The 24,765-nt window shown below is 37.7% G+C and overlaps 1 protein-coding gene and 1 long non-coding RNA gene across 2 annotated transcripts in view; one reads left to right on the forward strand and one right to left on the reverse strand.

The window, feature by feature from the left end:
• The window catches only part of LOC115608013, a 38,575-nt gene that overhangs the window by 3,246 nt on the left and 10,564 nt on the right, over positions 1-24,765 (forward strand). The window contains exons 2-4 of the long non-coding RNA XR_003991425.2: positions 7,286-7,415; positions 14,045-14,212; positions 15,085-15,248. This is a non-coding gene — a long non-coding RNA (uncharacterized LOC115608013). The remainder of the gene's footprint in view (positions 1-7,285; positions 7,416-14,044; positions 14,213-15,084; positions 15,249-24,765) is intronic.
• LOC115608012 (collagen alpha-1(XXVIII) chain-like) overlaps positions 1-24,765 on the reverse strand; it is a 34,525-nt gene that overhangs the window by 1,680 nt on the left and 8,080 nt on the right. The window contains exons 10-34 of the mRNA XM_030486086.1: positions 24,608-24,661; positions 23,234-23,302; positions 22,491-22,559; positions 20,509-20,577; positions 18,303-18,371; positions 17,804-17,872; positions 17,649-17,717; positions 16,462-16,530; positions 15,161-15,232; positions 14,508-14,576; positions 13,141-13,212; positions 12,160-12,228; positions 11,676-11,744; positions 9,642-9,710; positions 8,479-8,547; positions 7,727-7,795; positions 6,648-6,716; positions 5,878-5,946; positions 4,951-5,031; positions 4,085-4,120; positions 2,903-2,939; positions 2,217-2,774; positions 1,322-1,563; positions 651-741; positions 483-572 (exon numbers count right to left, since the gene is read on the reverse strand). Coding sequence (XP_030341946.1) covers positions 483-572; positions 651-741; positions 1,322-1,563; positions 2,217-2,774; positions 2,903-2,939; positions 4,085-4,120; positions 4,951-5,031; positions 5,878-5,946; positions 6,648-6,716; positions 7,727-7,795; positions 8,479-8,547; positions 9,642-9,710; positions 11,676-11,744; positions 12,160-12,228; positions 13,141-13,212; positions 14,508-14,576; positions 15,161-15,232; positions 16,462-16,530; positions 17,649-17,717; positions 17,804-17,872; positions 18,303-18,371; positions 20,509-20,577; positions 22,491-22,559; positions 23,234-23,302; positions 24,608-24,661 — 2,368 coding nt within the window. The remainder of the gene's footprint in view (positions 1-482; positions 573-650; positions 742-1,321; positions 1,564-2,216; positions 2,775-2,902; positions 2,940-4,084; positions 4,121-4,950; positions 5,032-5,877; positions 5,947-6,647; positions 6,717-7,726; positions 7,796-8,478; positions 8,548-9,641; positions 9,711-11,675; positions 11,745-12,159; positions 12,229-13,140; positions 13,213-14,507; positions 14,577-15,160; positions 15,233-16,461; positions 16,531-17,648; positions 17,718-17,803; positions 17,873-18,302; positions 18,372-20,508; positions 20,578-22,490; positions 22,560-23,233; positions 23,303-24,607; positions 24,662-24,765) is intronic.

Here is a 24,765-nt window from a genome sequence, read left to right on the forward strand (position 1 = left end):
AATAATCCTTTGCGCAGTCAGCTAATTACTATACTTTCCTTCAAATGACTAAACACCATTTTTTCCTGCTTCTCCTCTGAAGGAGAAGTCTATTCTTTATGTTCAACTCTGAAATCATTATCTTCTCTGTCTTTAATGAAGCCTCCCATCTTCATAGACTGCCCCTTCTTGGGTGACAAATTAGCTGCTCACTGGCCCACCTCAGTTAGCACTATGTTCTCTTTTTTTATGTCATTTATGAGCTCTGTCTCAGATTATAGCTGACCTTGCTTCTGCTGTAAGTGGAGCAGTGGCATTTGGAATTTGGGAAGACGAGAACTGCAACTGGATCTGTTATAAAATCCTGAGATGGATTCTATTCTACAGATTGGGCTCATGAAATCTTAAGACAGTGGAACAAAATTACTCTGATTGAAAGCCTTATGAAAAGTTAGTATCAGGATAAAAGGCAACAAAATGAAAAACTAGTTATGCTGTATAACCTGGTCTTGCTGTGAGCCCTGCAGTTGAAAGAGGCAACGTCATCACTTTATCTGATGATGATGATTTAGATGGCAATAATGGTACTGCAGCTGCAGGTGAAAAGAAACAGAATGAGACATTGATTTTTGACCAGCCAAAAATGAAGAAATGAATGATGATAAAAATACCTCCAGTGTCCACTGTTAGCAAGGATGATTGTTCCTCCTCCTCTTGTTCCTCTTCATAGGCTTCATATACTACCACAGGAGGTACTTCAGTCTGAAATAAGCATTTAATTTTCTTTGCTTTTCAGATATTGTGAAATGTCTCAAAATGAGCAAGCCCTTCATCACTTAAAAGTTTTCTAATGTTTTTCCTTCCCTGATTTCAGTGTTCAGAATCAGGATTTTAACCTCACCTGGTTGGTTTACCAGGAGAGTTGTCAATCCTAAACCTGGGATATATTTTTTTTTCAGTTGACCTTTACAGAATTTTATTTATAAACTTAAAAATATAGACTGCAATTGAGTTTAATTACTATTCTTAGTTATAACGGTGTAATTGCATTTTAATAATGTTATGTTTCACACTATGGCACAAATATTACCGTATTAAACACAGGAGTAACAATCCTTGTAACAGTATCAGGAATAAATTATAGCCATTAGACAACTGCCTGCCTGCAACATCAGAACTCTTACACGGAACAACCAGTTCCGAGCATACCAAGTTAAAGGGGCTATTATAATACCTGTCTTGTAGAAAAGTAGGAGGAAAGTTACATATTATGTCAGGCAACAGAGAAGGAGATATATATATCTCAATAAAACTTTTGCTCATTAAAGCTGAATTTTCATACCGGAGCTAATGGTTGAGGAAGATCGCCAAGACTCAGAGGACTTTCTGCTGTAGATACTCCAGGTGTCTGTGCTGAAAGTGACTGTCTATCAACATTGTTGTTCTGAAGTATGTACTGTAAAGAACTTGAAGATACTGAATGGAAAGATGGTCCACTTAGGCTTGCACCATTTCCATTACGGTTGTATATTAAAGTACCATGTTCATCTTCACAAAATTGGTTGACTAATTTGGATTCCAGAGCTGTTAAAAAAAGAAAGGGAAAAACCTCATCATGCTGAGAAATGCAATGTATTTTGTGGAATTTGGATTATTTATATGCTTAAATAATAACACGTGTAATGCAGTATTCCTTTGGATTATTTATATGCATCTAAGATTATTCCATGCTCTCTGGACTGTGGCTTTTATATGTCACAAATTGACCAGTCTGTAAGTCCTCTACATGGTACAAAATACAATGAACTCACCTAAAGGGGTTCATCTGAGCTTGGGAACAGTTACTACTTGGTAGTGGGAAAATAACTGCTTACCTTGCTCATGTGAATAACCCAATAAAAATGGGTTATTTCCCAATGGAAGTGATACAGTAGAATTTACCCCAGTGGGTTTTATTCTGGTTTCCAGTCCAGCAGATTTGCAGTGCACTTATTGTGCTTTAGAAAGCTAGTTTAGGCAGATGTTTTCTTACTCTGTAGGTGATGAATCATTGCCCTTCAATGTAACTCCTTAAAAGGAGGGAATCTGTATCTCTAGGTTCCTATTACTTTGCACCTTGTAACTAATCCTGATCAGCACCAAAACATAACGTATCCACAAAGACAATGCTTCCTCCCACGCTGCCCTGTTCTGAGAAGGATCAGATACAATGCAGAATAAAACTGCAATGAACGCACCTGGAAGGGTATTGAAGTCGTCAATGAGATACATGTGTTCTCTGTCCGGATCCGAAGCAATCAGATTTAGTTCACGCAGAAACTCAGCCTGTGTTGGATCTGAAGTATTTACAATTCCTATTGCATACATTTCGATGTTCGCTGCGTGAGCCTCTCGAACGACAATATCTAGTTTTACAGCTTCTCTCTTGTCTGCTTGGCCATCTGTTAGCACAATCGCTACTTTTCGCACTCCTGTTCGAGCACCAGAAAAGCCTTCCTGGGTTGCTTTACGGATAGCAGTTCCTGTGTAAGTGCCTTCTCCCATGTACTGCATTTTTCTAATGGCTTGCTTAACATCCTGTTGAGTTGTATACTTGTTGAGACCAAATTCTAGCCGAACTTCTAAACTGTATAACACCAGGCCAATTCTGGTAGCGTTTCTGCCTACGGTTACTCTGTCTACTAAAGCAGTTACAAAGTCTTTGATAATCTCAAAATTTTCTGGTCCCACACTCTCAGAGCTGTCAATCACAAGCACAAGCTCCATAGGAATTTCCTTACATTTAATACCACAACCTGCAAAGGAAAAATAAAAAACCCAGATCATGATGACTGGACTTGGGATTCTTTTGGAAAGGAGAAGAATGTAAATGTGATAAAGAAAAAAACCAAAATCTGCTATTAAAAATTTCCTGAGTACTTACCACATATCTCTTTAATTAATTTAATTATATCTTCTCTCTAGATATGAAAAAAATAAGATATTTTACAATTTGCCTCTTTCAAACTAGGTATAATATTGACACTACCAAATATTTTGTTTATAATGAATACCCGCGTCCTACAGGGACTTACAAAAAAATCGTACTGTTTAACTTTCAAACCTGACCTTCCAAGCTTGGCATGAGTCCCACAATTTACAATGAACTATTTTATATGGCATATAAGAATCATTAACTTGATTTCTCAGTAATACCTCTATCTAAACCAATTAACTACTGTTACTGTAAACAATGTTTTGTGATGATTTTGCTCTTGTTAAAGCTTAAAGTCAGAACCCATTCATATTTTAGCATCTGAATAATATGGATATGCCTTTTAAATGTATTGGGAGTGGAGAAATAGACCCAATTTCAGGAAGCATATTGCTTGTAGTGAGCTGGCATATGAAAGAGAGTGCAACACAGAGTGGAACTGGGATTTGTGAACCCTGGTGTACCTGGCCCACTGTATTACCCAGCTTTCAGCAGCACAAAAAAAAGCTGCTGCCACCAGAGCTGTCTGTTCAGAGAAGTGATAGCTTCTGTGACGTGCAAACAAAGTGTTTCTCATTATTAGAGCAATCATTTGTTATATTTTTTGAAGTGCATGACAGGACTCATTTGGCATTGAGTCAGTATTTCAAATACAACCTTTTGCTACTGCTGCTCAGCTTCCATCATAAACTTCAGTAGTATTTATATACTCACTGACATGCTTCACTGAATTTGTGTCTGGTGCAGTTCAGGCTTAGCAGAAATGTAACTAAGTTTTTAGTGTCATAGACCATGACAAGTTTGAAGATCTTTGCTCTTTAGACTCTTAAATACTTTAAAAAAATCTTTCCTGCAGCAGGTGCACACCTGGGTCATCTATCACTAGCTGTAAAAGAACACATAGCAGAAAAATACCTGACATCATCAGGAACTTTAAATTGCATTTCAGCATAAAGCAGATGAGAACAAAGTCAGAAACATTTGCATGGTTTCTTTCTATATTATTGCTGAGACGACTTCTAGTCAGAAAGCTCTTTCCAAAATAATTAACATAGGATACATTTTATCTGATAATATTGTCTATTGTTTATATCTCGCTGTAATGGGATTTAAATAATGGAATTTGCTTACTGTTAGGCCTTGTTCTCCCTTTGGTCCAGTTTTGCCCTGTAACAGTGATTGTTAATTAATGTACAGCAATTAGTTAGTAACATTGTAATTCAGAATATGACTTCATCAATTACTTCATCAATTACAATTACCATTACTAGAATAACATTTGGCCAATAAGAACTTTGGCTAGAAAAAATCATGTTCTTGTGGTATTACCTTATGCATGCAGTATCTAGAACTTCCTAAGGTTTTCATGGAAATTGGATGACCTCAATCTCCCACTGGATCACTGATTGTCTCTTCACATTAGAAAGAGATACTCTGTGCAAAGCTTTCCAGTGTCCCATGTTGTGTTTGTTCCCTTTCTCAAGACACTGTATACCTGCCTGAAACCAGGTACGAATGATCAGAGTTCTGCTTCATCATATGTGAGTCTAATAGGCCCAGTGTCAGGCAAGAATGGCAATGGTGTTTATGCATCCCTGCTTAATAATATGCAAATGTCATAACAGAAGGGCACCTCATTTTGCTTTCCAGCTTTTGGGGACCTGCCCATCAGCAGAAGTTACCATTTTGCTTTCCTTCATCTGTTCATCAGCTTTGAAGGAAAGTCTGAGCTACAGTTACTTGATAGCCATGGAATAGAATTGCATAGTTTTGTCTTAAAACGTGGCAATTGTCTTTCACTGCCTTAAGAAAGAGACCACATCTCTGGGAAATGGGGTATTCAGCATGGAAATGTCTTTATTATGCTTTAAACAGTTTTCATGTTTTCAGTTTGTTAAGTATTTCAGATTATATGTAGTTAAACAGCAAGCACACACAACACAGGTTTATTTTTAAGCAGTTTAAGAAAATGGACATGATAAACCTGAGTTACTCACAGGTTCTCCAGATAATCCAGGGTCACCCACATCACCTTTTTCTCCTTTTTTCCCTTTTTCGCCTGTAGCTCCTCGATCTCCCTTTAAAACCACGTTGTTAAGCAGACAGAAAGTATAAGTCAGTTTTTAATAACTTCCCACATTTCTCTGTAGTTGCCCTTGTTGAATTCACCTTTGGCTTCTGATATGAGTTAGAAATCTTTTTTGGACATTATTTAAATCAATTGGTATTTGTGAATTTTGTGAATAACTTGTAGTATTGGCTAAGCATTTTAATAGGAAAAATAGCTGAAGCAGCTTGAACAATAAACCATGTCAAACAAGTAATGCAGACAGAGCTGTTTCATGGGATATTGCATGATGGCAATTCTTATCTGTGTCTCAGAAAAATAAGATAACAGTAGGGAAATTGAGAACAAAGACAAGCATGTAGTTGGAATGAATAATGGGAAGGTCACCCTGAGAAACCTTTTGGCCCAGAAAAGGTGTTTGGAATAACAAACAGATGAATTAGTGCCTCCTGATTTGATTTTTAATAGGTTATGGGACTTTGTACAGCCTTTCTGAGCTGATGTGATCACATCCAAAGGCTGATTCCAACCCATATTTCTCGTTTTCTTAACATTGATGTAGTCCCCAGATTTTCCAAAGTGGGTGGGTAAAAAAAGACACTGATTTTAGATCTAATATCTATATTTCATCAAGTTGCAGTAAAAGATAAGCCTCATATGATATTAAAATAAGCAACACTGAAAGAGATGCTGGTATAAAATATTAAAGTGTGAATCATGTGAATTATTGGGGTTTTCCCAAATCCCCATTCCTTTTTCACAGAATTCACATGCCCGCAGTGAGAGCTGACTGCAACGAGCATTTTCAGTGTGTTGGCTTCAGTCTAGAACTTTATCTCTGATTTAGATATCATACCTTCTGTCCCAAAAGCCCTTCTCCAGGGGGGCCTCTTGGTCCTGGCATTCCTTGAATTCCTTGTTCTCCCTAATGACAATCCAAGTAATGATATTAATCCTTTGTAATCATTCATCATGCATAATTTTAAATTTCAAAGAAAAAGTGTTTCAAACTGCATTTTAACAAGTGCCTTGAGGCACTTGAAACAACAGCTTATTGAGTAGTAGCTAACATATTTCCCAATATGTTAGCTTCATAAGGATATATATTGAAAAACTCCATGACTATTACTAGTTCTAGTTTTCCTGTTCCCCCTTTCTATGCTATTCTATTCCTTATCATTCCTTGTTTCTTATTTATGTCTTGAGTCCATCTCATCTGATCTATGCTTTGGGTAACAGTGCATATTACAGGGAAAAATTGATAGCACACATAGATTCAGAATAGAGACTCTTTCTCTACCATAGGTGGTAGTTCATATAACTACTTCAGGCTGCCTCCGTGGGCATGAGACTTGGGGAAGAGGCAATGGCATTTTTAATTTTATAAGGCTATGTTTCACTGATAAAAGATGCCCCTGCTTTTTCCTCCCTCAATACACACGTCCTTGGGCTTGTTGTTTACAGTAGTAGTGACAGAACATACTTTTTAGGTGCTCATGTTTCCTTCTCGTTTTCTAGCCTGAGGCTCTCCTCATAAAAGAAAATATGTGAAGTCTCCTTAACACTGTGCTGGTCAGATTGACCACTCACCACAGGTTAAATATTGAAGACACTGAGCCTTTTTACCTTAATTCCTTGAATACCTTCACCAGGAGGTCCCAGAGCACCAGGCGGCCCTGGGCGTCCGATGGTTCCCTAGAGAGAAACCCTGCATATGTTAAAGACAATATTCATAATAAAAATACGCAATAAATTGTTACACCAGCATGTAATTTCCTGTCCATCCTCTACCAAATTGATGCTCTTTTATAAGTAGTGTGGATAAGATAGCTCTAGCTCACAAAGACTTTTTATGCTTTATCAGATTATTAAAATCCAGTTTATACTTCAAAGAAGTCATGCAGGGCTTAATGCTCACTGAATATGAGTAGCCTTGCTGATAGAGATATACATTGCATTGAAGGATGGATTGTATTGGTGGGACATTTGGGACTGAATTAAGATTTAAGAGAGGATTCTTATTGTTGTGTTATCTTTCATCTTGTTCAAGCTTACACAGTAAGACCTATAGAGATACATATTAATGTGGCATTGCAAATAAACTTGTTGCTAATTGATAAGCTAGTTTTTAAAAGAACTTTAGAGAAAATATTTCAGTTCCATATGTTATTCATAGGAAGCAATTAAAACCCACATAGCACAATATTAATTTTATACCTATTCCAGTATCCCTGCATGAAATTCTCTGTTTCCTCATTTGTAAGGATCCTGGGCCCATGCCAGTCCTTGGGACTAGCACTGGCTGGTGAAGTGCTTCACCACTGCTTACTTCTGGACCCAGCCTTCATGCCACCGTGAACCGAATCTCTGGGACCAATAAGCCACATTGTGCAGGTAATACATTATTATGATGAAAAATCTTTGCATTTCACCTTGTTCAGTTTGTTTATGTTTACATTCTAAAACAGTTCATTGTGTTAATAGACTTCTAAAGCTGAGCTGTAGGACTGTAAGTTTCCAATTTGGGAGGTTTCACAGTGAAAATTGCTTTTTATAGTTACAGTTGTTTCCAGGCCTTTGTCATGGTCCTTTTTGCAGGGATTGGTCATCATATTGGTTATTAGATCATTATTGGTTTACTTTTTACAGTAAAAAAGAGGAATTAATTCTAGAAGACAGGAGACATAATCGTTTAAATGGCTTACTTTTGGTCCTGGTAGGCCTTCTCCTGGGGGACCTGGGAGACCAACTGGTCCTCTACTACCGGGGTCACCCTGAAAGTCGATACTTTAAAAAATAAGTAGTGAACACCAAAGTTTAATTTATTTATAGATACCAGCATCTGTTGGACTCAAATGGGACAAAAAAGAGGAGAGTTACTGAACAGCACAGTGCAAGTCTAAACAATGCTAACCCATGCATACTGCAGTCAGGACTAGAAAGTTACTTGGGATAAACAGTGGTCTAAACATATTCAAGACATGTACAGTCAATTATGCAACAGTTACATGGGAATTACAATTCCCATATTATAAAATGAGCTCCAGGTTCCCTAAATCAAAAATGAAGAAGCTTTTGCTTCCTGCCTTTCATTTGAATCATTCTCTGTGTTCACATTGGCACTGTTCTAGCTTTTTTCCTATCAGTGCCTTCAGACAGGAGTTTGAGGTGAGTGGAAAAAAAGTTCTACATAATTTTAAGAGACATTAAGCATATTTAAATAGCTGTAGTCAATCCTTCAATTGCCTGTATATATCCAGTAATCCTGAAGTCAGCATCAGGATGAGTTCTGAAGTGAAACTTGAAGATCTTCTATGGGATCTACCTTTTATATACTGATAGGTAAGTTAAAGCTGGGTTAAAAAGGTATTCTGACTGTGACCTATGGGTAGAAATTACATCTGCATGAAGTAGAGCGCACACACACATATACTTTTCCAGAAGTTAAGGTCTGTACCTTAGGTCCTGGTAGTCCAACTCCATCTGGGCCTTGTTCACCAGGAATCCCAGGAAGGCCTGGCAAGCCCTGAAATTATATGCATGTACAGAATATTAATTTAATTAATGGCTATATTGACTACATGCTTTTGTTAACATTAATATGGTAGTATCTTGAATATATTATCTCTTAGTGGTATCACTGTGGTCTACAATTGGTTAAATTCTACTCTGATAAGCCAGAAGTGGTGCCAGTGGCATTTATACGTGTGCTGCATGTCATGCAGGAGGCTTGCATGTGTTTGAAGACAGAGGAATCTAATCTGGAGAGGCAGGTGCAGCAGCAGTTCTGCATTAGATTGCACAAAAATCTCAGGAAGTATTATAAATCGAATTCCAATTTCCATTTGACATTCATTGGTTTTTATTCCTCAGTGTGGCAGTTGCATGCCTTTTTACTGTTGTCTTTAGCACAGATAAACGCTAGTATATCGCCAAATTCCCTGGCTATAGCCAGCAATCTTCCAGGGACTTCCTTACTCCACAGGCATGTAACTGCCAGGGCTGGCAGAGCACACTGCTGAGCAGACTAGATACATGAGGCCAGTGCTGCACACATGTGTAAGGAAGCGAGAGGAAGGAACCTTTTCTTCTTGTATCCTTTTTGCAAGGATTGGTCATATTTACCAGTAAAGACCTCTGTGAAGGGCTGTAAAGCAGATCAATCAATTCTTTGCCACACTTTCAACAACCTGATGAACAGAACTGAAGATGGTTTGCTCTTCTGGCTCTTTTGACAGTAATTGCTTTTTAGTGGTTCTGGAATGTATGTGGACACAGCTGCTTAGCTGTGCTATATTCTCCTCTTTGGGAATAAATTTTGTTTGGTTGGGCGGAAAATAGTATCCTACATCAAGATATTGAGGGAACTGATTAAAATGTCAGTGGTATATAGCAAAAAAATCCCCTGCTTGGAATATGTTACATTGTGTAATCAGGAGGAGCGGAGGACATGGAAGGTCCTGGACTATTTCACTGGGAGATTTCTTTCTCCTTCTATGCTGAAATGCATTTCCATAGTTAAGGAGCTTTTCTAGACTTTCAGAGCAGCAAATCTTTCCTAGCATGTCAGCCATGTAGGCTAATCACTAATTCACATTAAAAAAAAGTCTATAAACTTACAGGTGGGCCAGGATAACCATCTCCTTTTGGCCCAAAGGGACCAGGGGGTCCTGGAAGGCCTCGGTCACCCTGATGAAGGCAGGAAAAACAGGTGAGGTGAATGCCAAAACCATGAAAGTGAAACTTCTTTGGCACATATACTGTACATTGATTTTATCTGTTTATCTGCTAATGTATTTTACTATCTGAATGCTTATTGTAGGTTATTAATCCTGGACTAAAACTGGGATATTTAATAGTGCTGAGGATTTACAGCACCTTTCACTTCTAAGCCACTAATTTGAATCGTTTTCAAGAGCTCTGTCTTGAACAACTTCAGTTGCATTTCCCATAATTTTATCTTGATTACTATTATTCCAGTCAACTTTGGAACAAGTCCAAGTTGACAGATAGCCAAAAGTCTAGCATGGGAACTGAATTACTCGGTAGCTGCTTTATGTAATTCTTATAATTGAAGATAGATAAGCAGCTGCGAAGTATTGGGAAACCTCCATAGCTCTGGGCATGCACGTTTGTGTGGTGAGACAAAGGATGTAGGGCAGACGAGAACAATGGTTTGTGTGACCAATTTAAAAATGCTGTTTTCTATCACAAGGTTCATGTCTGGTTTTGTTCCTCCAGATTTGTATTTTCCTATAATGCTGTGGAACCTCATTAAAGCTATTGAGTATAACAGAGCTTCCTATTGGAGATGTACAAGTAAGCTCCTTTCATGGATACAGATAGCTGGAATATCTCAGGAAGAGATTTACCAGGGAAACTAAGAGGACTTTAATCCTCCCAGCCATACTGGATGGTGCAGCAAGTTGCTCAGAGTTACAACTGGATGGATGATCATGATTGTGTTTGTCCCTGTAGCTATCAAAAATATGGGTATGAATAACAGTAGCAAGCAAAGGTCCATGCAAAAATAACTTAAAAAATGAGACTGTAAGATGTTTTGCCTTGTACAGCTTAGCGTAGATGTGTCTGAGAGTGAAGCAACAGCAAAACCACTAATACTGACAAAGACAGCAAAAAGTGAACAGCACAGTCATAGAATCATGCAGTGCTGACCAATTGAAAGACCTTTGGGGGCTTAAGGCTGAGGGAGAGAGACTTGCAACTCTTGGCAAAGGAGCTGCTCCCTGTTGGTGGATTCCTGTTGGATCCCCAAAAATAGGACAACATGAAGTTCTCCGAATTAACTGAACTGTATCAGAAAAGTACGTGATTCCATCATCATCACCACCTCCCTGATGAAAAAAAATTAAGGATCTTGAGAACCATTAACTGATCAAAAAGGAACAGAGATTGTTCCATGTTTCTCATGCTTCTGTTACTGTATTCAGTTCACTCAAAGAGCAAGGGATAAGAGCTCTACTCAAAAGTACTATAAAATTCACTAGGTTAAAAAAAAAAAAAGTGGCAGGGATGTGGTTTATTTTGAGAAACAAAGGCTTATATGTCACAGGTTTCTTGCTATTCAGACAAAATCCACCTGGAATGAAGAGCAGCTTACGAAAGTTGAATCTAGGCAACCCTGAGGCAATACTAGAGAAGTGCTAGAGAGAAGTCCTTAAAGATTAGCTGCTTGTTAATGTATTTCTTCCAGCATCTAAGGCATCTCTTCTCACATTGCCAGTTTGGCCTATGTCCTGATATCTTTTTGGAGTCTGTGGACTTCCCTGTGTCAAAATTAGGAATGAAGCAAAGGAGCCTGGCTGAGAAAAAATAACTATGCTTTACAGGTAGACTGTTGTAAACACATAAATCAGGTGTTCACTCTGTATTCACTCCTCATTAATTGAAACCAGTAATTTTTCTCCTAGTTCTCTGCCACGAAAGCTTATCATTCAAGGAGTCTGTAAGATTGACTATCCATGGTTTTCTGGCTCTGCAAATCCTTATACTTTGCCACCACTGTACAACAAACGCATTAAGAACTGTAATGAACAAACACTTGGCCATGCTAGGCTATTTGCTGTTGCTTCACTGAAATCCTGCCTTGTTTCACAGTTCTCTCAGAAATTAGTTTACCAATTTAGGAGCTACCTTTGCCCCAGGGAGCCCAAAACCTGGTTCTCCAATTGGTCCAGCAAGACCAGGTAACCCAATGTCACCCTGCAATGAAGAAAATATATATTCTAGTTATGTATTTTATTAAACACCAGTCACAAACTGTGGGTTTGGATTTCTGTTATATAAATTTATATATATCAAATGTAATAGCTAATTTTATTTATTGCCACTGCAAGCATAAAACACCAAAAGCAGAAGAAAGAAAATTATTTTGATATCCGAGGTTATCCAAAACAAAGAAATGAACATAGGAAGGCCACATCTCAGGCTGGCATACAGTTAATACCAGGGCATGGAGGTAACTACTCTGGATACAATTCATTACTCTGTTCAGAGGAAAGAAGAATTTTTAGTTGACCTCATAAGGCTGAAATTATTTACATGAATAATAGCATGGTCTGCTTCACAGTTTTCACCCTGTGTTTGTAAGCATTAGGAGCTGGAATGCGGATGTTACCTTTGGTCCAGGCACAGCTCTTCCAGGAGGGCCTGGCATTCCAAGACGTCCTGGTGCACCAGGTTCTCCCTGTAGTGAAGGAGAGCAAAACCAATGGATTTGTCTGAAAGTGAGCATAAGCCTCTTGTAGAGAAAGCATTTATGCAACTATTTATAATATTGCATTAAAATTCTATTAGAATTTCTAATATTCTATTCCATGTGGAATGAAATCTAACTATTTGAAGAATTGATAAAAAGCTTGGTTCTGATTTCTCAATGAAAATGAGATTCTTCTCAGTCACTGAACAAATATATGTTATTAGAAATCCCCTTCTTAGTGTATTCGAAACTTGGTCCAGCTCATCCAGCACTGCAGGCTTCCTGCCCAGCTGTGCGGGGATACTGAAAACACATTTTTCTGTTAGAGTAGATTTTTATAAATAGTTCTTTCAGTGTAATTTTTTACCCCTGTTTTTCCTCTTCTGGAAGATAGGGGTAAAATACCTCTTTTAAAGAGTGTGTGGAAATACACAGTCTTGTGTGTATAAATAGCAAAAGACAATAAGAAACTGGAAGACAAACTTGGAGTAGCCTTTCTCTCACTTTCAGTGAGTACTGAGTGAATAGAAACTCCAAATCCATAAAAGAATATGAGCCATGAGTCAGTGTAAGGGAAAAAAATATGCTGTCACATATGCATATGCCATATATCATCTATCTTCCCAAATATCTCAGCATAAAAATACCAGCATTAGTGTCGCTTAACTTTTTGCAAACTGACAGGGAAGCAATATGGTAAATGCAGAGTTTATTTAAAAATGCTTCTAGACATTTTTAGGGATCATGGCGCACCTTGCTAAGAGAAGCCATAGCTGAATTTTATTTTAATTATCTTTTAAGAAGCAAGTTCATTCCAGGACAGTTGTTTCTGAGACCTAGAACAAAGCACAGCTTTAAGGGCCTATTTTACACACATACATAAAGTGGTAATAAACCTACTTTAGCTCCAGCAGGTCCAGGCACTCCTGTTGGTCCTGTTAATCCACGTATTCCTCTCTGACCTTGATCTCCCTACAAAAATAGAGAAGACATGTCACATACCAAATAATATTAAGAATATGTTAACTGAAATTAGCTGTATATATCAGTGAAAGATAAGATAGATAGTGAAATTCTGTCTTGTAGCTAGTGCACATAAGCTGTTCCTACTGCCTTCATTGGCAAGTCAGTTAATTCTGCTCAGTAATTGCCCAGTTTTGGATAGTTTGGAAACTACATAGATTTCATCTGAAATGAACTGACTTACCAGTGAACACTGTGAAAAAATAAGAACCAAAAGGAGTCTTAAAGATTGCATCCTTGTAGCTGAAAAATCAAGTTAAGTGATTATGTTAAAAAGGTAACTATCTAAGAGAAATAATCAAACCAGGAAAAGATAATTCACTCAAAGGTTTTGCTTGGTTTTGAATTCAAAGGCAAATAGGGCAAATCAATTGACCACAATGCCCTCTCTGATTGATCAGCTTATAATTCTGGGCAGAAAAGGGTAAGGATAGTGTAAAGTTTGTAAAGTGAAAACTGTTACTTAAGTATATGATTAGACTGTAATAATTACAACAAAAATGAAACTTTTTTGAGTCCAGAAGAATTCTGAAAAAGTTCCAATATAGTAATTAATTTTATTGTTGCATCATGTCATCTTCATGCATTCCCTACCAAAGCAATCTGAAAACAGGTAGATGCCTTGATTTTTTCCTATGCTGTTGTTTAGCCCTTCCAGCTTCTTGCAATTTTGATATTTAATATCTTTATTTCTCTTCTACTGTGAAATCTAATCTCTGTATGTCTTGTCCAATGTCTTAGACAACTATTCCAGCAATTTCCAGTGTCTTTTATTCCACAGGACACAGATGCTGATATGAGAAACTGGAATTTCTGCTCCATCTGTGAATCAGTACAGAAGACCAGTACAAGAGCCGGAACCTAAAAGATCAACGTAGTTATTCCTGCTAAGAGAAGCAGTATTCCCAGTTAGCTCTTTGTGAACTTCTTGGACCAGGCACTACCACAGGTACTGGAAATTGTGAACCACAGAACTGTTGTGCTGTCATTTCAGAAAAAAAAAAAAAAAGAAAAAGAAAAAGATGCCCTGGGTAGTCTTTTATTAACTTCACTATTTAAAAAGTTGTTTTAGGTTGAGGCTGAAAGAAACTCTGCAGTTAACCACTTTTAGAAGCACTCATTAACCTATTCCTTGAGGTATATTTTTTCGTTACTTATAATAGGCCAACAAAAGAGAAGGCTTTGACAAACCTATTCCTGGAACACTACAATTTTGAATGTCACCTTTAGGAAGAAATTCTCACCTTTTCCCCCTGTATTCCAATCCCTGCAGGACCTTCAGGACCTCTAAGACCAGGTAACCCTGGTTCACCCTTGAATAGAAAAGTCAAAGCAGCATTTCAGAGTACTGTATAGACATGGTGCAAGATCAACTCTGTATTCACTTGAATAAGCTCATTAAAATCATCGATCTTTTAGAGTCAATGGCAAAACTCCCACTGATGTCAGCTGACCCAGGATTTCCTTCATATTCAGAAGCAACCATTCTAAAACTCTGTGTGGAATGCATGAAGTAGCATGTATGTAATCTTTAAATGTGTGGAGTTCCTGAATCTAGGAAAATACCCTGATCAGAAGGCTGTGAAAGGTTGCCTCTAGCCATTTTAGTGGTTTCCCTTCTGAATTGCAGGGCACTTTGGGGATTAAAAAGACCCCAGAACCATAAGCAAGATAAAACACATGCCTCTCCTCCTCCCCCCTCCAAAAAAAAAAAAAAAAAAAAAAAAGTTTTACCTAAAAAAGTATGTTTGAAAGAATTTCCCCCCTCTCCCCTAAAAATGTGCCACTTTTCCTCTTGTCCATGAACACTCTCTCTTCTAGGTTTGGGTATTAGTACAGAAGAACAGTAGGAATGCTTGGAGGGAAACAGGCAGACTGCAGACAGAGATGAACCAACCTTTTGTCCCGGGGCTCCATCTTCTCCTGGAAGACCTGGCAGACCTGCCAGTCCTGAAGGGCCTGGTTCACCCTGACATCCATAAAAAGTAAGTCCTTCTATTAAATGCAGACTTGGTACTACTCTTTCTCTGAATCAAGGAAATCTATTTTTAAAAGTTTACTAAACTGTGTATATATAGCAAACATTTATGCATACAAACCCAAATCTTGCCCTTTTTAAATAAGTACAACTCTCATATATCTGGAACTATCCTACTGTCAGATTTTACCTGTTTGAACTGTAAATTTTATCTATGCAATTAATATTCTTAGCTAATAATGCTCCAGGTCATTCTTAAAAAATAATGCCATCATCTCATGAAGTGGCAGCATTTGAAGTAAATATCAGATAGAGCTGACTGTGTCATGATGATTGACATCTTGCTGGTGAATATCAGTGCAAATCTATTAATGGCAGTGGAATTGTTATCTGATTATTTCTGTAAGGTTCAAGAGCTTGACCTGATTCTAAGTGAAATGGGATCATTTGGGGTCAAATGTGTTCACTCAGCATTACCACATTGTGTGAAATTAAAGAAAGAAATTGGAGAGTTTCTTTCCTTTTCTAACTCCTGTCCCAAATCCCTAACAAACAAGAGCAAAACCAGGATGCTCTGTGCCTTGCCACTATCACAAAAGTACTTTTCATCTATTCCCGTATTTTACGTTAATATGGTTGTTAATGACATAGAGACTGGTTAATATCTTGGTCACTTCGGCACTCAGATAATCTGGTTACTTGCTTAGAGGAGAGCTTCCTCTCCTCTAAGCAAGAGTGCTTTCTGTCTAGTATCATAGCTTGTGTCCCATTTGAAGGTGTGAGGATGTAGCTGCTGTTCTGTTTACATCCTATCCTGTATGAAAAGGGAAGGAGCAGCACGATAACCACTGTTCAGTGCTTTTTTCCACCAGCTCTGGCTATAGTTTAGCTTATGCTGGGAACTGTGAGTTCTGGCAACTGTTCAATATTCTTGATGGTATTCTGCACAGAGCTTTAGGTGAGCTATACGCAACTCTGACTTACGCACCAGCCAGGCAGGTGGAAATTTTCAGTCACTACTTTTGTACAGAACTGGGGTATTTAAAATGTTCCCATTTCTGGAGGTTATTGAAAGTCTGTGCTAAAAATTTTGAAGACTAAGAACCTAAATTTTATTTCTAAACCTATTTATAAGTGCCTACAGAAAGTATACTCAGGAAAAACAAATTTCAAATTCAAATAAATAAATAAATAGAATAATTCCTCTATTAACAATGTACCTTAGAACCAGGTTCTCCAATACCTCTTTCTCCTGGCACTCCAGTCTCTCCTGGCAACCCTTGTTCACCCTGAAGTAGAAATTAGTTTTTAACAGCATTATAACGGAAAAATATAAAAGCATATTCTTGATTGCTTATACTTAAAGAAAGATTAGTCTTTAAATTCTTACAGATTATTGTCTTTAGTATGATGTGTTCAGTAGTTGGGCACAAAGACTGGGAATCTGTAGCATGATTTGAGCTGTCACCAAAAAGCTGTTGGTGGAAATGGTTAATGCTGTAAATCTATAATTATATGTCCTTTCCTGCCAAAGTAGCTGATATTTCAGGAGCATATCTGACATCCACAGACAATGCACCCTTCTCTTTCTTTTTACCAGTGGTAAAGCATATCCCTGTACAATCGCTTAAAATGTAAAAGGTGATCTCTGATGCTGCAAAATACTTTACCTGGCAGGAACCCTTGACCTAGTTCCTTTATACTGTGCTTTAATAGCCTTCAGTCATTCAAAACTTTTGTCACCTTTTCCAGAAAATCACTTCTCCGTTTCAAATATTTCAAGGGTGACATCTTTCATTAACAGTCTTGTATTTTGTGAATCAGTCAAGGCTAAATTATTCTGACAGTTTTCTTAACTGCTAGATATAGTAAATACACAAAGTCAGGTATGACAACAGGCAGCAGCAGTAACAAGGAAGGCAGCCGATCTGTAAGGTATGTATACTGCCTTTCTGGAACAGAAACAGTACAGTGAGGATAAAAGATGATACTGAAATTTTGGTGGTGTTCTGTGTTAAGTGCAACTACTTTTTGGAATCGATTCACTACACCTGCATCTGATATGATGAAACAGCAAGTTGAAGGCAGACAACCCTTTCTATGGAAACGTATTGGACAAAGGGCAGTTCACTGTCTGATACGTAGTACCTCAAAGGTTCTGCAGTGAGCCAGGCCAAAACCTAACTAGATAGCTATGACATCGGTTTATCAAGCCTTTTCAGCAGAGTAGGATCTGCTGTACAGTTTGATAATATTAATGAAGAAAATAATTTCCTACAACTACGTCAATATTTAGATTGGCGTTCAGCACTTTAACAAGGATAAGGATAGAGACAGACCATTTTTTAATCAGGAAATATAACAGTAAAACCAGCACAGCAGCTTTTAGTTCAGAAAATTTCTTAACCTTTGGTCCAGGTAGTCCCTGTCCTGGTAGCCCTCTAGAGCCGGGTGGTCCTTTTGGGCCCTCCACTCCCTGAAAAGATTAATTAATTATTAAAAAGAAAATATTATCTGTTATTACACATTTAATGTGGGGTGAGAGGTAAGTGAAAACTGCACCTTCTCTCCTTGAATTCCAATTCCAGGTAATCCAATTGGCCCAGGTAAACCTGGAGGACCAAATTCACCCTGGCAAACAAAGTACAATCGCTTAGTTGTGTAAAGATACAGAAACAATCTGGGACAGCTCCTGTGTCAGTACATCCTGATTTAACTTCCCTTTAATCAGTGAAGTTGGGGATCTGACCTTTTGTCTTTCATATATGCATTTATTCCCTGCTGGTTCCGTGGCAAACAACTGCTAGTCTTTATATCCCTTTCTAAACTTCAGCTTTCCCACAGAATCAGATGCTTTTTGTAACATTTCCTATTTTACTATGAAGAGGTGTTAAAATAGGTTGTGAGAGTTTATTGGGCATAAATCTCTCTACAAAATACCTTATTATCCAGGCCCTATTGTAGGGTCCTTGCCTCATTACGCCTTGTGTTGTATGTATCAACCCTGTATTATGTAGATTTACTAGCACTTTGTTAACCCCCTGGTGTATTTACTGCTCACCTTTTCACCTTTTATGCTGATGCCTGGAAGTCCACGAGGGCCTTTTGGTCCATCAAAACCACGGTCTCCCTACATGAAAAAATAATATGCTGTTAACTGTAGAAACAGATGTTAACACATCTGTTCTCTCTGAAGTAACCAGAGACACTGTTTGCTCTGTCATTATGAAAAACAAAATCAGAAGAACCAGAAAATAGCTCCTGAATCTGTTTTCCAGGATACCAAAGAGGCCATCTTTCCAAATGAGCTTGAAACTGCTGATGAAAGAGCTGAACAAGCTTTTTTTTACCTTTCTGCCCAGCTCAATTGCTTAAGGTCCTGTCCTGCTTTCCCTCAAATCACTGGCAAAACCACAACTAATCTAAATGTAGGCAGGGCTGAGTAATGAGACTAACAGAAAGCTAAATTCTGCTTATTTGTCTAATGGGTTAATCTCATTAAAGTGTGGCAATGAGGATCTGGTTCTCACTAAGAATTTTATAAGGATAAAGACCAGGCCAAACTGTCTTGTTGTCTATTTGTAAATGTCATTATCTTTCTAAATGTTTATTTACAAAAACAGTGGTCTTGGGGAAAATGCAGGTTACTAATAAAGACAGAAATACTGTGCTTTCTTGTACTTCTGTTAATAAAACATGTAAAGACTGATGTTAGCTTGTGTAAATTGTCACAGAATCACCCAAGGCAATGAAGCGATGCCCCAGACAGGTCTCTTCCCTCCCTAGTAACTGATTCCACCATTTTAACTTCGACTGCAATACATTATGCGGATTTCTGTTTAAAATAACATTCTTTACTCCTGATGCCTGAGAACACCTGCCTTCATTTTCCTTTTTACTGAACTGTGAGCTTGTAGTAAAAATGTTCTGAAGAAAGCAACTGTAAAATTTACTTTAGATTCATAAATCACCTGCTTAAAATGTGTTTAAAACCAGAGAGCTGACATACTTGGCCACTGTAAAGAGGAGTAGAGATATGTATAGACTCTGTTGATACATGCTTGATGCCAGATTAGATTTGGCAGTAAAAAGTAGTACATTTTAATGGAATCAAGAGTTCCAATAATGCTGGCAGAATTCCAATTTGATTATTTTATTCTGCCTATCTCAGTTGCTCAATACTTGTGGTTAGATTATGCATTCTTCTGTACTTGTTCCCACTGTGCATTGTTGCTGTGATTTACGTATTAGTCATAGTGTTTCTTCCCACATGATTAGGTATTTCAGTGGCAATGGAGTGATCACTAAATGCATTTTCTTCAAATCATTTTTTTGTTTATTTTCATGCATGAGATCAGCTAAGCAAATACAAGCCATCAATAATGAGGCAACAAGGAGGTTAGATAATTTATGTGATTAATCATAAAATATATCCTGGATGTTTGAAGATGCTATGTTGCCAGCTGCCTACAGTATTGTGCTAAGCAAAAATCCCAAGATTTTTAGTAAAGGGATGGTAGGGGCCTGCATCTGCAAAACAATTTTTTATTGTTTTCCTGACCAAAATAGCCTCAGTGCATGCAAAAAACCAAATGAACCATTTAGTTAGTTATTTAGCTCATGTACAAGCTGTCTCACTTTGTTACTGTAACCAAAGGTCAAAGTGACAACTCAGCCTGGGAGTTGGTTTCCAGCAGTCAGCAAAAGGGATTAGCATTGAGTCCATCCATGTAGGTGCAACTACTACTGTCGTTACTTCCACTGGATCCAAAAATTAGTAACAGCAGCTTTCTTTTCCCACAAACTCAATTTAGACTTCTGCTAAAATGCATACGTCAGTGGCTAAGGTATTTCAGAAGCTTAGAAGCCTGTCTTCAGTGACACCAAAGATCTCTAAGGATTTAGAAAATAGCATCAACAAACCCCTAAATTTTTCATCTAGGAATCATTTGTACAACATTTTATTTAGAGTCAGATGCTGGAGGCTGTTTTAAAATTACAGCTGGAATTCTTTTCAGGCTTAGATCCCACAAATCAAGCATCAGGTGAATTAAATATCGGCTTTACAGGCCCCAAAGGCTAGCTGTGTCTAGAAGTCATGTTTGGACCAACTGAATTCTATGAAAATATACTGGATTAATTGATGCCAAATTTTAATATTAAGTTACAAGCTACTTTCTCAGATTCCTGTGTCTTTTATGGACTTGTTTTGGCGTGTACTCATTTCATGATGCTGCTCTGGTCTTAAAACTCCTCAACTGCTGTACCTTTGCTCCTGGAAGCCCTTCTCCTGGTGAACCTCTTTCTCCTTGAACACCTTGTGGTCCTTGAGGCCCCTGTTAATGTATGTTTAAAATGGCTTAGAATATGTATTAATCACTCAAATCAACAGCAGCATGTTCTATGTCATTGTCAGTTTTAAGTACGTCTTTAAATGTTAGTGTAGTTATAACTTGTTAAAAATAATACAGTAATACGATATTCACAGCGAATAAATGATGAGCATTCTGGCCTGCAGCAATAACAAGGCAGACAGTTTTACTTTTCTAGTTACTTATGAAGGTTATGCAGCTGAAGTTCCTATTGCTTATACTTTATAAATCTTCACTCCCTAAATTTTAGTTTGATTTACAAATTGTTACTAATTGTTATTAGTGTATCAGTAGAATCATGAGAGACAGGGAGAACTGGATTAAAGACCATGGACAGCAGTACTGAAGAAGATGTAGCTGTAGAGAGATCTGACTATACTTGCTGAAGGGAATAGTAACGTGACCTTCTCTTTCTGAAAGCAGATCTGATAGGAGCACAAGGAGCAAGAAGACAACTAAAACCTTTCACTAAATGGAAGTCCAAAACCTGTGCATATTGAGCCTGCTTCACAGTGTTTTCCTGCATCTTTATTTTTCCCTCTGCTTTATTCCTTGAGATAGCACACACACCACAGAATGCCAGTAGATTGGGCTCTGCATAAATATGCTTGTGTTTCTTCTGCAGTGAGCTTCAGAATTATGCCTAGTTCTTAGGTTAAGCTGCATTCAGTCATAAAAAGAAAACTCTTCTGAAGTATATACATGTTAAAGTAAATTCAAAAAACACCTTTAGTATATTTTAAAAATCAGCATCTCTTGTTATGCCAGTACAGCTGTTGTGGCTAATAAAGATGCACACCACAGGAACCTTTTCCTCCACAAAGTGGCTCTTTCCTCTGTGCTGTTACTGAAGAGACTCAGTAAGCATTGCTGCCCCACTTTGACTGTTACCAATGGCCTTATTAGTAATGCTCTGTTCTGTGGGGTCTTCAACGGGAACTCCCTCCTCTCCAGTAGTGTATTTTCGATCAGGTTTGAGATCAGTCACTTCAGTTACCAAGCCATCTTTCTTTTTTTCATGGGAGCACTTCTTTTGAGATTATTATTATCTTTCCTTGTCAAAGGGGAAAAGCTATTTGCAAAAAAACTGCACAAAACTTCCCTCGTGGTTGCACTTGGGGTCTTTCAATCAGGTGATGAGAAATGATTCTGAGTCTACTATATTGTAAACAGCTCAGTAAAAGATGCTGTCTGACACTTTGGAAAAAAGCAACCTTAAAACTGGCATAATGATATTCTGAATTACCTCAAAGAGGTTGAGTTTACAGCTACCAGGAGGAGGAAGGGAAGGAAAAGAAGGAAGAGACTTCAGAGCCAAAACTACTATCAAGTCTGTAGATTTTTTTTTTTAAAGTCCTTTTTTTTTTTTTTAAGTTTCTCTCTCTGTTATCTCCTGTAAAGGTAATACTGGTCAAATTGTTACCTGTGACAATGCAATCTGAATATCTTTGAGAAGGTTGTTAAGGTTTGACTGTTTCTAATGTTACAGAGGTTGAAATGGAGTCTTTCCCTCAAAGCCATGCTGATGTTAATGTTCTAATGATACTGAAAAGCAGTCAACTTTGAAGTTACCACATGCAGATTTGAATCTATCAGGGGACAGATTTATTTAAATATGTATGTGGTTTTGCATAAGGTGATATTTTTCTTAGCTATTTCAGAGATTAAGGTAATTAGAAGAGTTAAGGAACGGGAAACATTCCCAGTTCATTGAGGGAAATGAAAGTCAGACTGTAGTATGTATGAGAGTGAGAACTAGTGGAACAAAGAAAAGAGATGGTATTATTTAACACACATATATGCTTTTTAACAGAGAAGCACTAAGAATTTTTCCTTTCTGTCCTGCTTCCCTCACACCAAATAAAAAATAGACATACCATAAGTCCTGGCTCACCAGCTCCGGGCGGGCCAACAGGGCCTGGTCTTCCTGTCAAACCGGTGTCACCCTTCAAAGAAAGATGTGTTTTGAAAATGCCAGATTTAGGTATTTTTATGTGTGCAGCATATAACAACTCATCAGGCATTCCGTGCTTGAGATAACTGATGTAGGAGAATATAGGAATGGCAGAGAAAATCTGGGTGTCCTCACAGTCATACAGCATGCAAGGCCCAACAGACATTGAACTGGTGCAGTTTCACAGCATTAGGATACAGCCTCAATTCTGCATTGAGAGAAGACAATGTTGAATCTAAATGGCTAATTATTCCCATCATATTCCTAGTACATTATGTATCACTTACTGCCCTTTTCCAAGGAGCTGGTATTTTTATCATAGAGGTTTTTTCTTTATGCCAATCATCCAAACCAGCAAGCCTGTTTTTCACAGGATAATTTTTGTTTAAGACTATGTATGCATTTTACTCAGGCATACACTGCTCAGCTTAGTTATGTCAAGCATAAGAACTACTGTAAAAAGTCCTTTGATGTACATACCTAAAATGTACTTCCTCCCCCCCCCAAACAGTTTTGATCAACATACAAAATACCTTCCCAGTACCATAAAACCAGCACTTGGAGGCTTGAATTTTCTCACCACCAGCAAGTATAGTCTCTCAGCTGTCTTGGTTTTCATTGTTACCTTACAATACATGCAATATAGAAGATGATAGATGCTTGTACCTTTGGGCCTGGCAGTCCTATTCCAGTCTCTCCAGGCAAGCCAGGTGGCCCAGGGAGACCTCTCTCACCCTTTTTAGAGAATGAAAAAATAAACAGTTCTGCTTATAACATTTATGTTTGACATTTCCGTGTCTATGGAAATCAGTTTAACTCAGGTTGTAAGTTCATTTTTTGTATATCCTGACTTTCAAGCCATTGGAATTGTCTTATACAGTACTTCGTATGTTCACCCTTTCAATGCTTAAAAATTCCCTTTATTAAGAGCATAGATATTTCCTGTACAAAGTGATATGATACCAGATTAAACAAATTGAAAAATATTTTATTTCAAGTGGGATATAAGAGTTTTGATACCCAACTACTCTATGCCTCACTGCTGGCCAGCAGATGCTGTAAATATGGTGCAAAGGAGATATCAAGAGGAATATCAAAAGAGATAATGTTCTTCATAAATGTATTTTCAAGATTTTCCTCCACAGCAATATTCCCTTCAATAACTAAAGAACCCATTAGCCTTAGCTGAATTACTCACTTTAAGGTTTTTCTGAGAAGCAAAGTGTAACTGTGGTCTCTCCTAATGAAATTAAAACAGTTCCCTTAACTGTTTATAATACGCAGTGACATTTGCATTTTCCACTGAACTACTATGAAAGACACCAAGTCATCATAGAACCACAGAAAGAAGTAATCTCCATTAGTATACCTGGAATTTACAATGGGGTAAGTGAGAAGCAAACCCAGCAAATCTTAAGGATTTAATAATTGTAAATCATACATTTTTCAAACAAACAAAAAATATTTTATGTTTACAGAGAAGACTGGATCTCGCAGTGAGGCACTGGGTGGTTTCTGTGGCCCACTTTCAAAAAGCTCATTGCAAGACTGTGTCCTGAATTGCACTTATCCTCATGACTTTCAGATATCTTCTGCTGAGCATCAGTAAACAGTGGGACTACTAATTTTCATGTATAGAATTCTTCTTGAGAATGCTTTAGGAGAACAGTTTGTTTGAGATCCCAAACAGAATTCCTGCTTGGCACTTTTGGGGAAAAAAAAGTCTAAATTGAAAACTGAAGAGATGAAATGCTCAAAGGCTGCTAAATAGTATCCTGTGATGCTGCCGTATTTTGACTGTTTGTGAGAAAAGACTGGAGTGTGATTTGGACGTGAATTCAAGATAAAGAGCAAATGAAGACCTTTCGTAGAACCTTGTAGAATATAAAGAGTATATGATTTGCTAGCAATGTCACATTGAACTGCATTCCCTACGAGAAGGGTATGGGGTATAAAGATAAAAGCATTATTGTTGTGAGGCTGTGTTAATACTATTAATACCTTTTAACATTAAGAAAGAAGAAATAATGCAGTTCTTGCCTTTGATCCTTGCAGGCCTTCAGGCCCTTGGTCTCCAGATTGTCCTTGTGGACCCTATTAAAACAGGAGTGATTTAATGAGATTTTTTTTAAGCTTTTAGAACATGGCAGCTTGAAAAACAACCTCTAATGTGCTGTAGTCTGCATGAAAATATGAGT

Source organism: Strigops habroptila, chromosome 5 (genome assembly GCF_004027225.2).
Source record: "Strigops habroptila isolate Jane chromosome 5, bStrHab1.2.pri, whole genome shotgun sequence".
In the NCBI taxonomy this organism is placed as follows: domain Eukaryota; kingdom Metazoa; phylum Chordata; class Aves; order Psittaciformes; family Psittacidae; genus Strigops; species Strigops habroptila.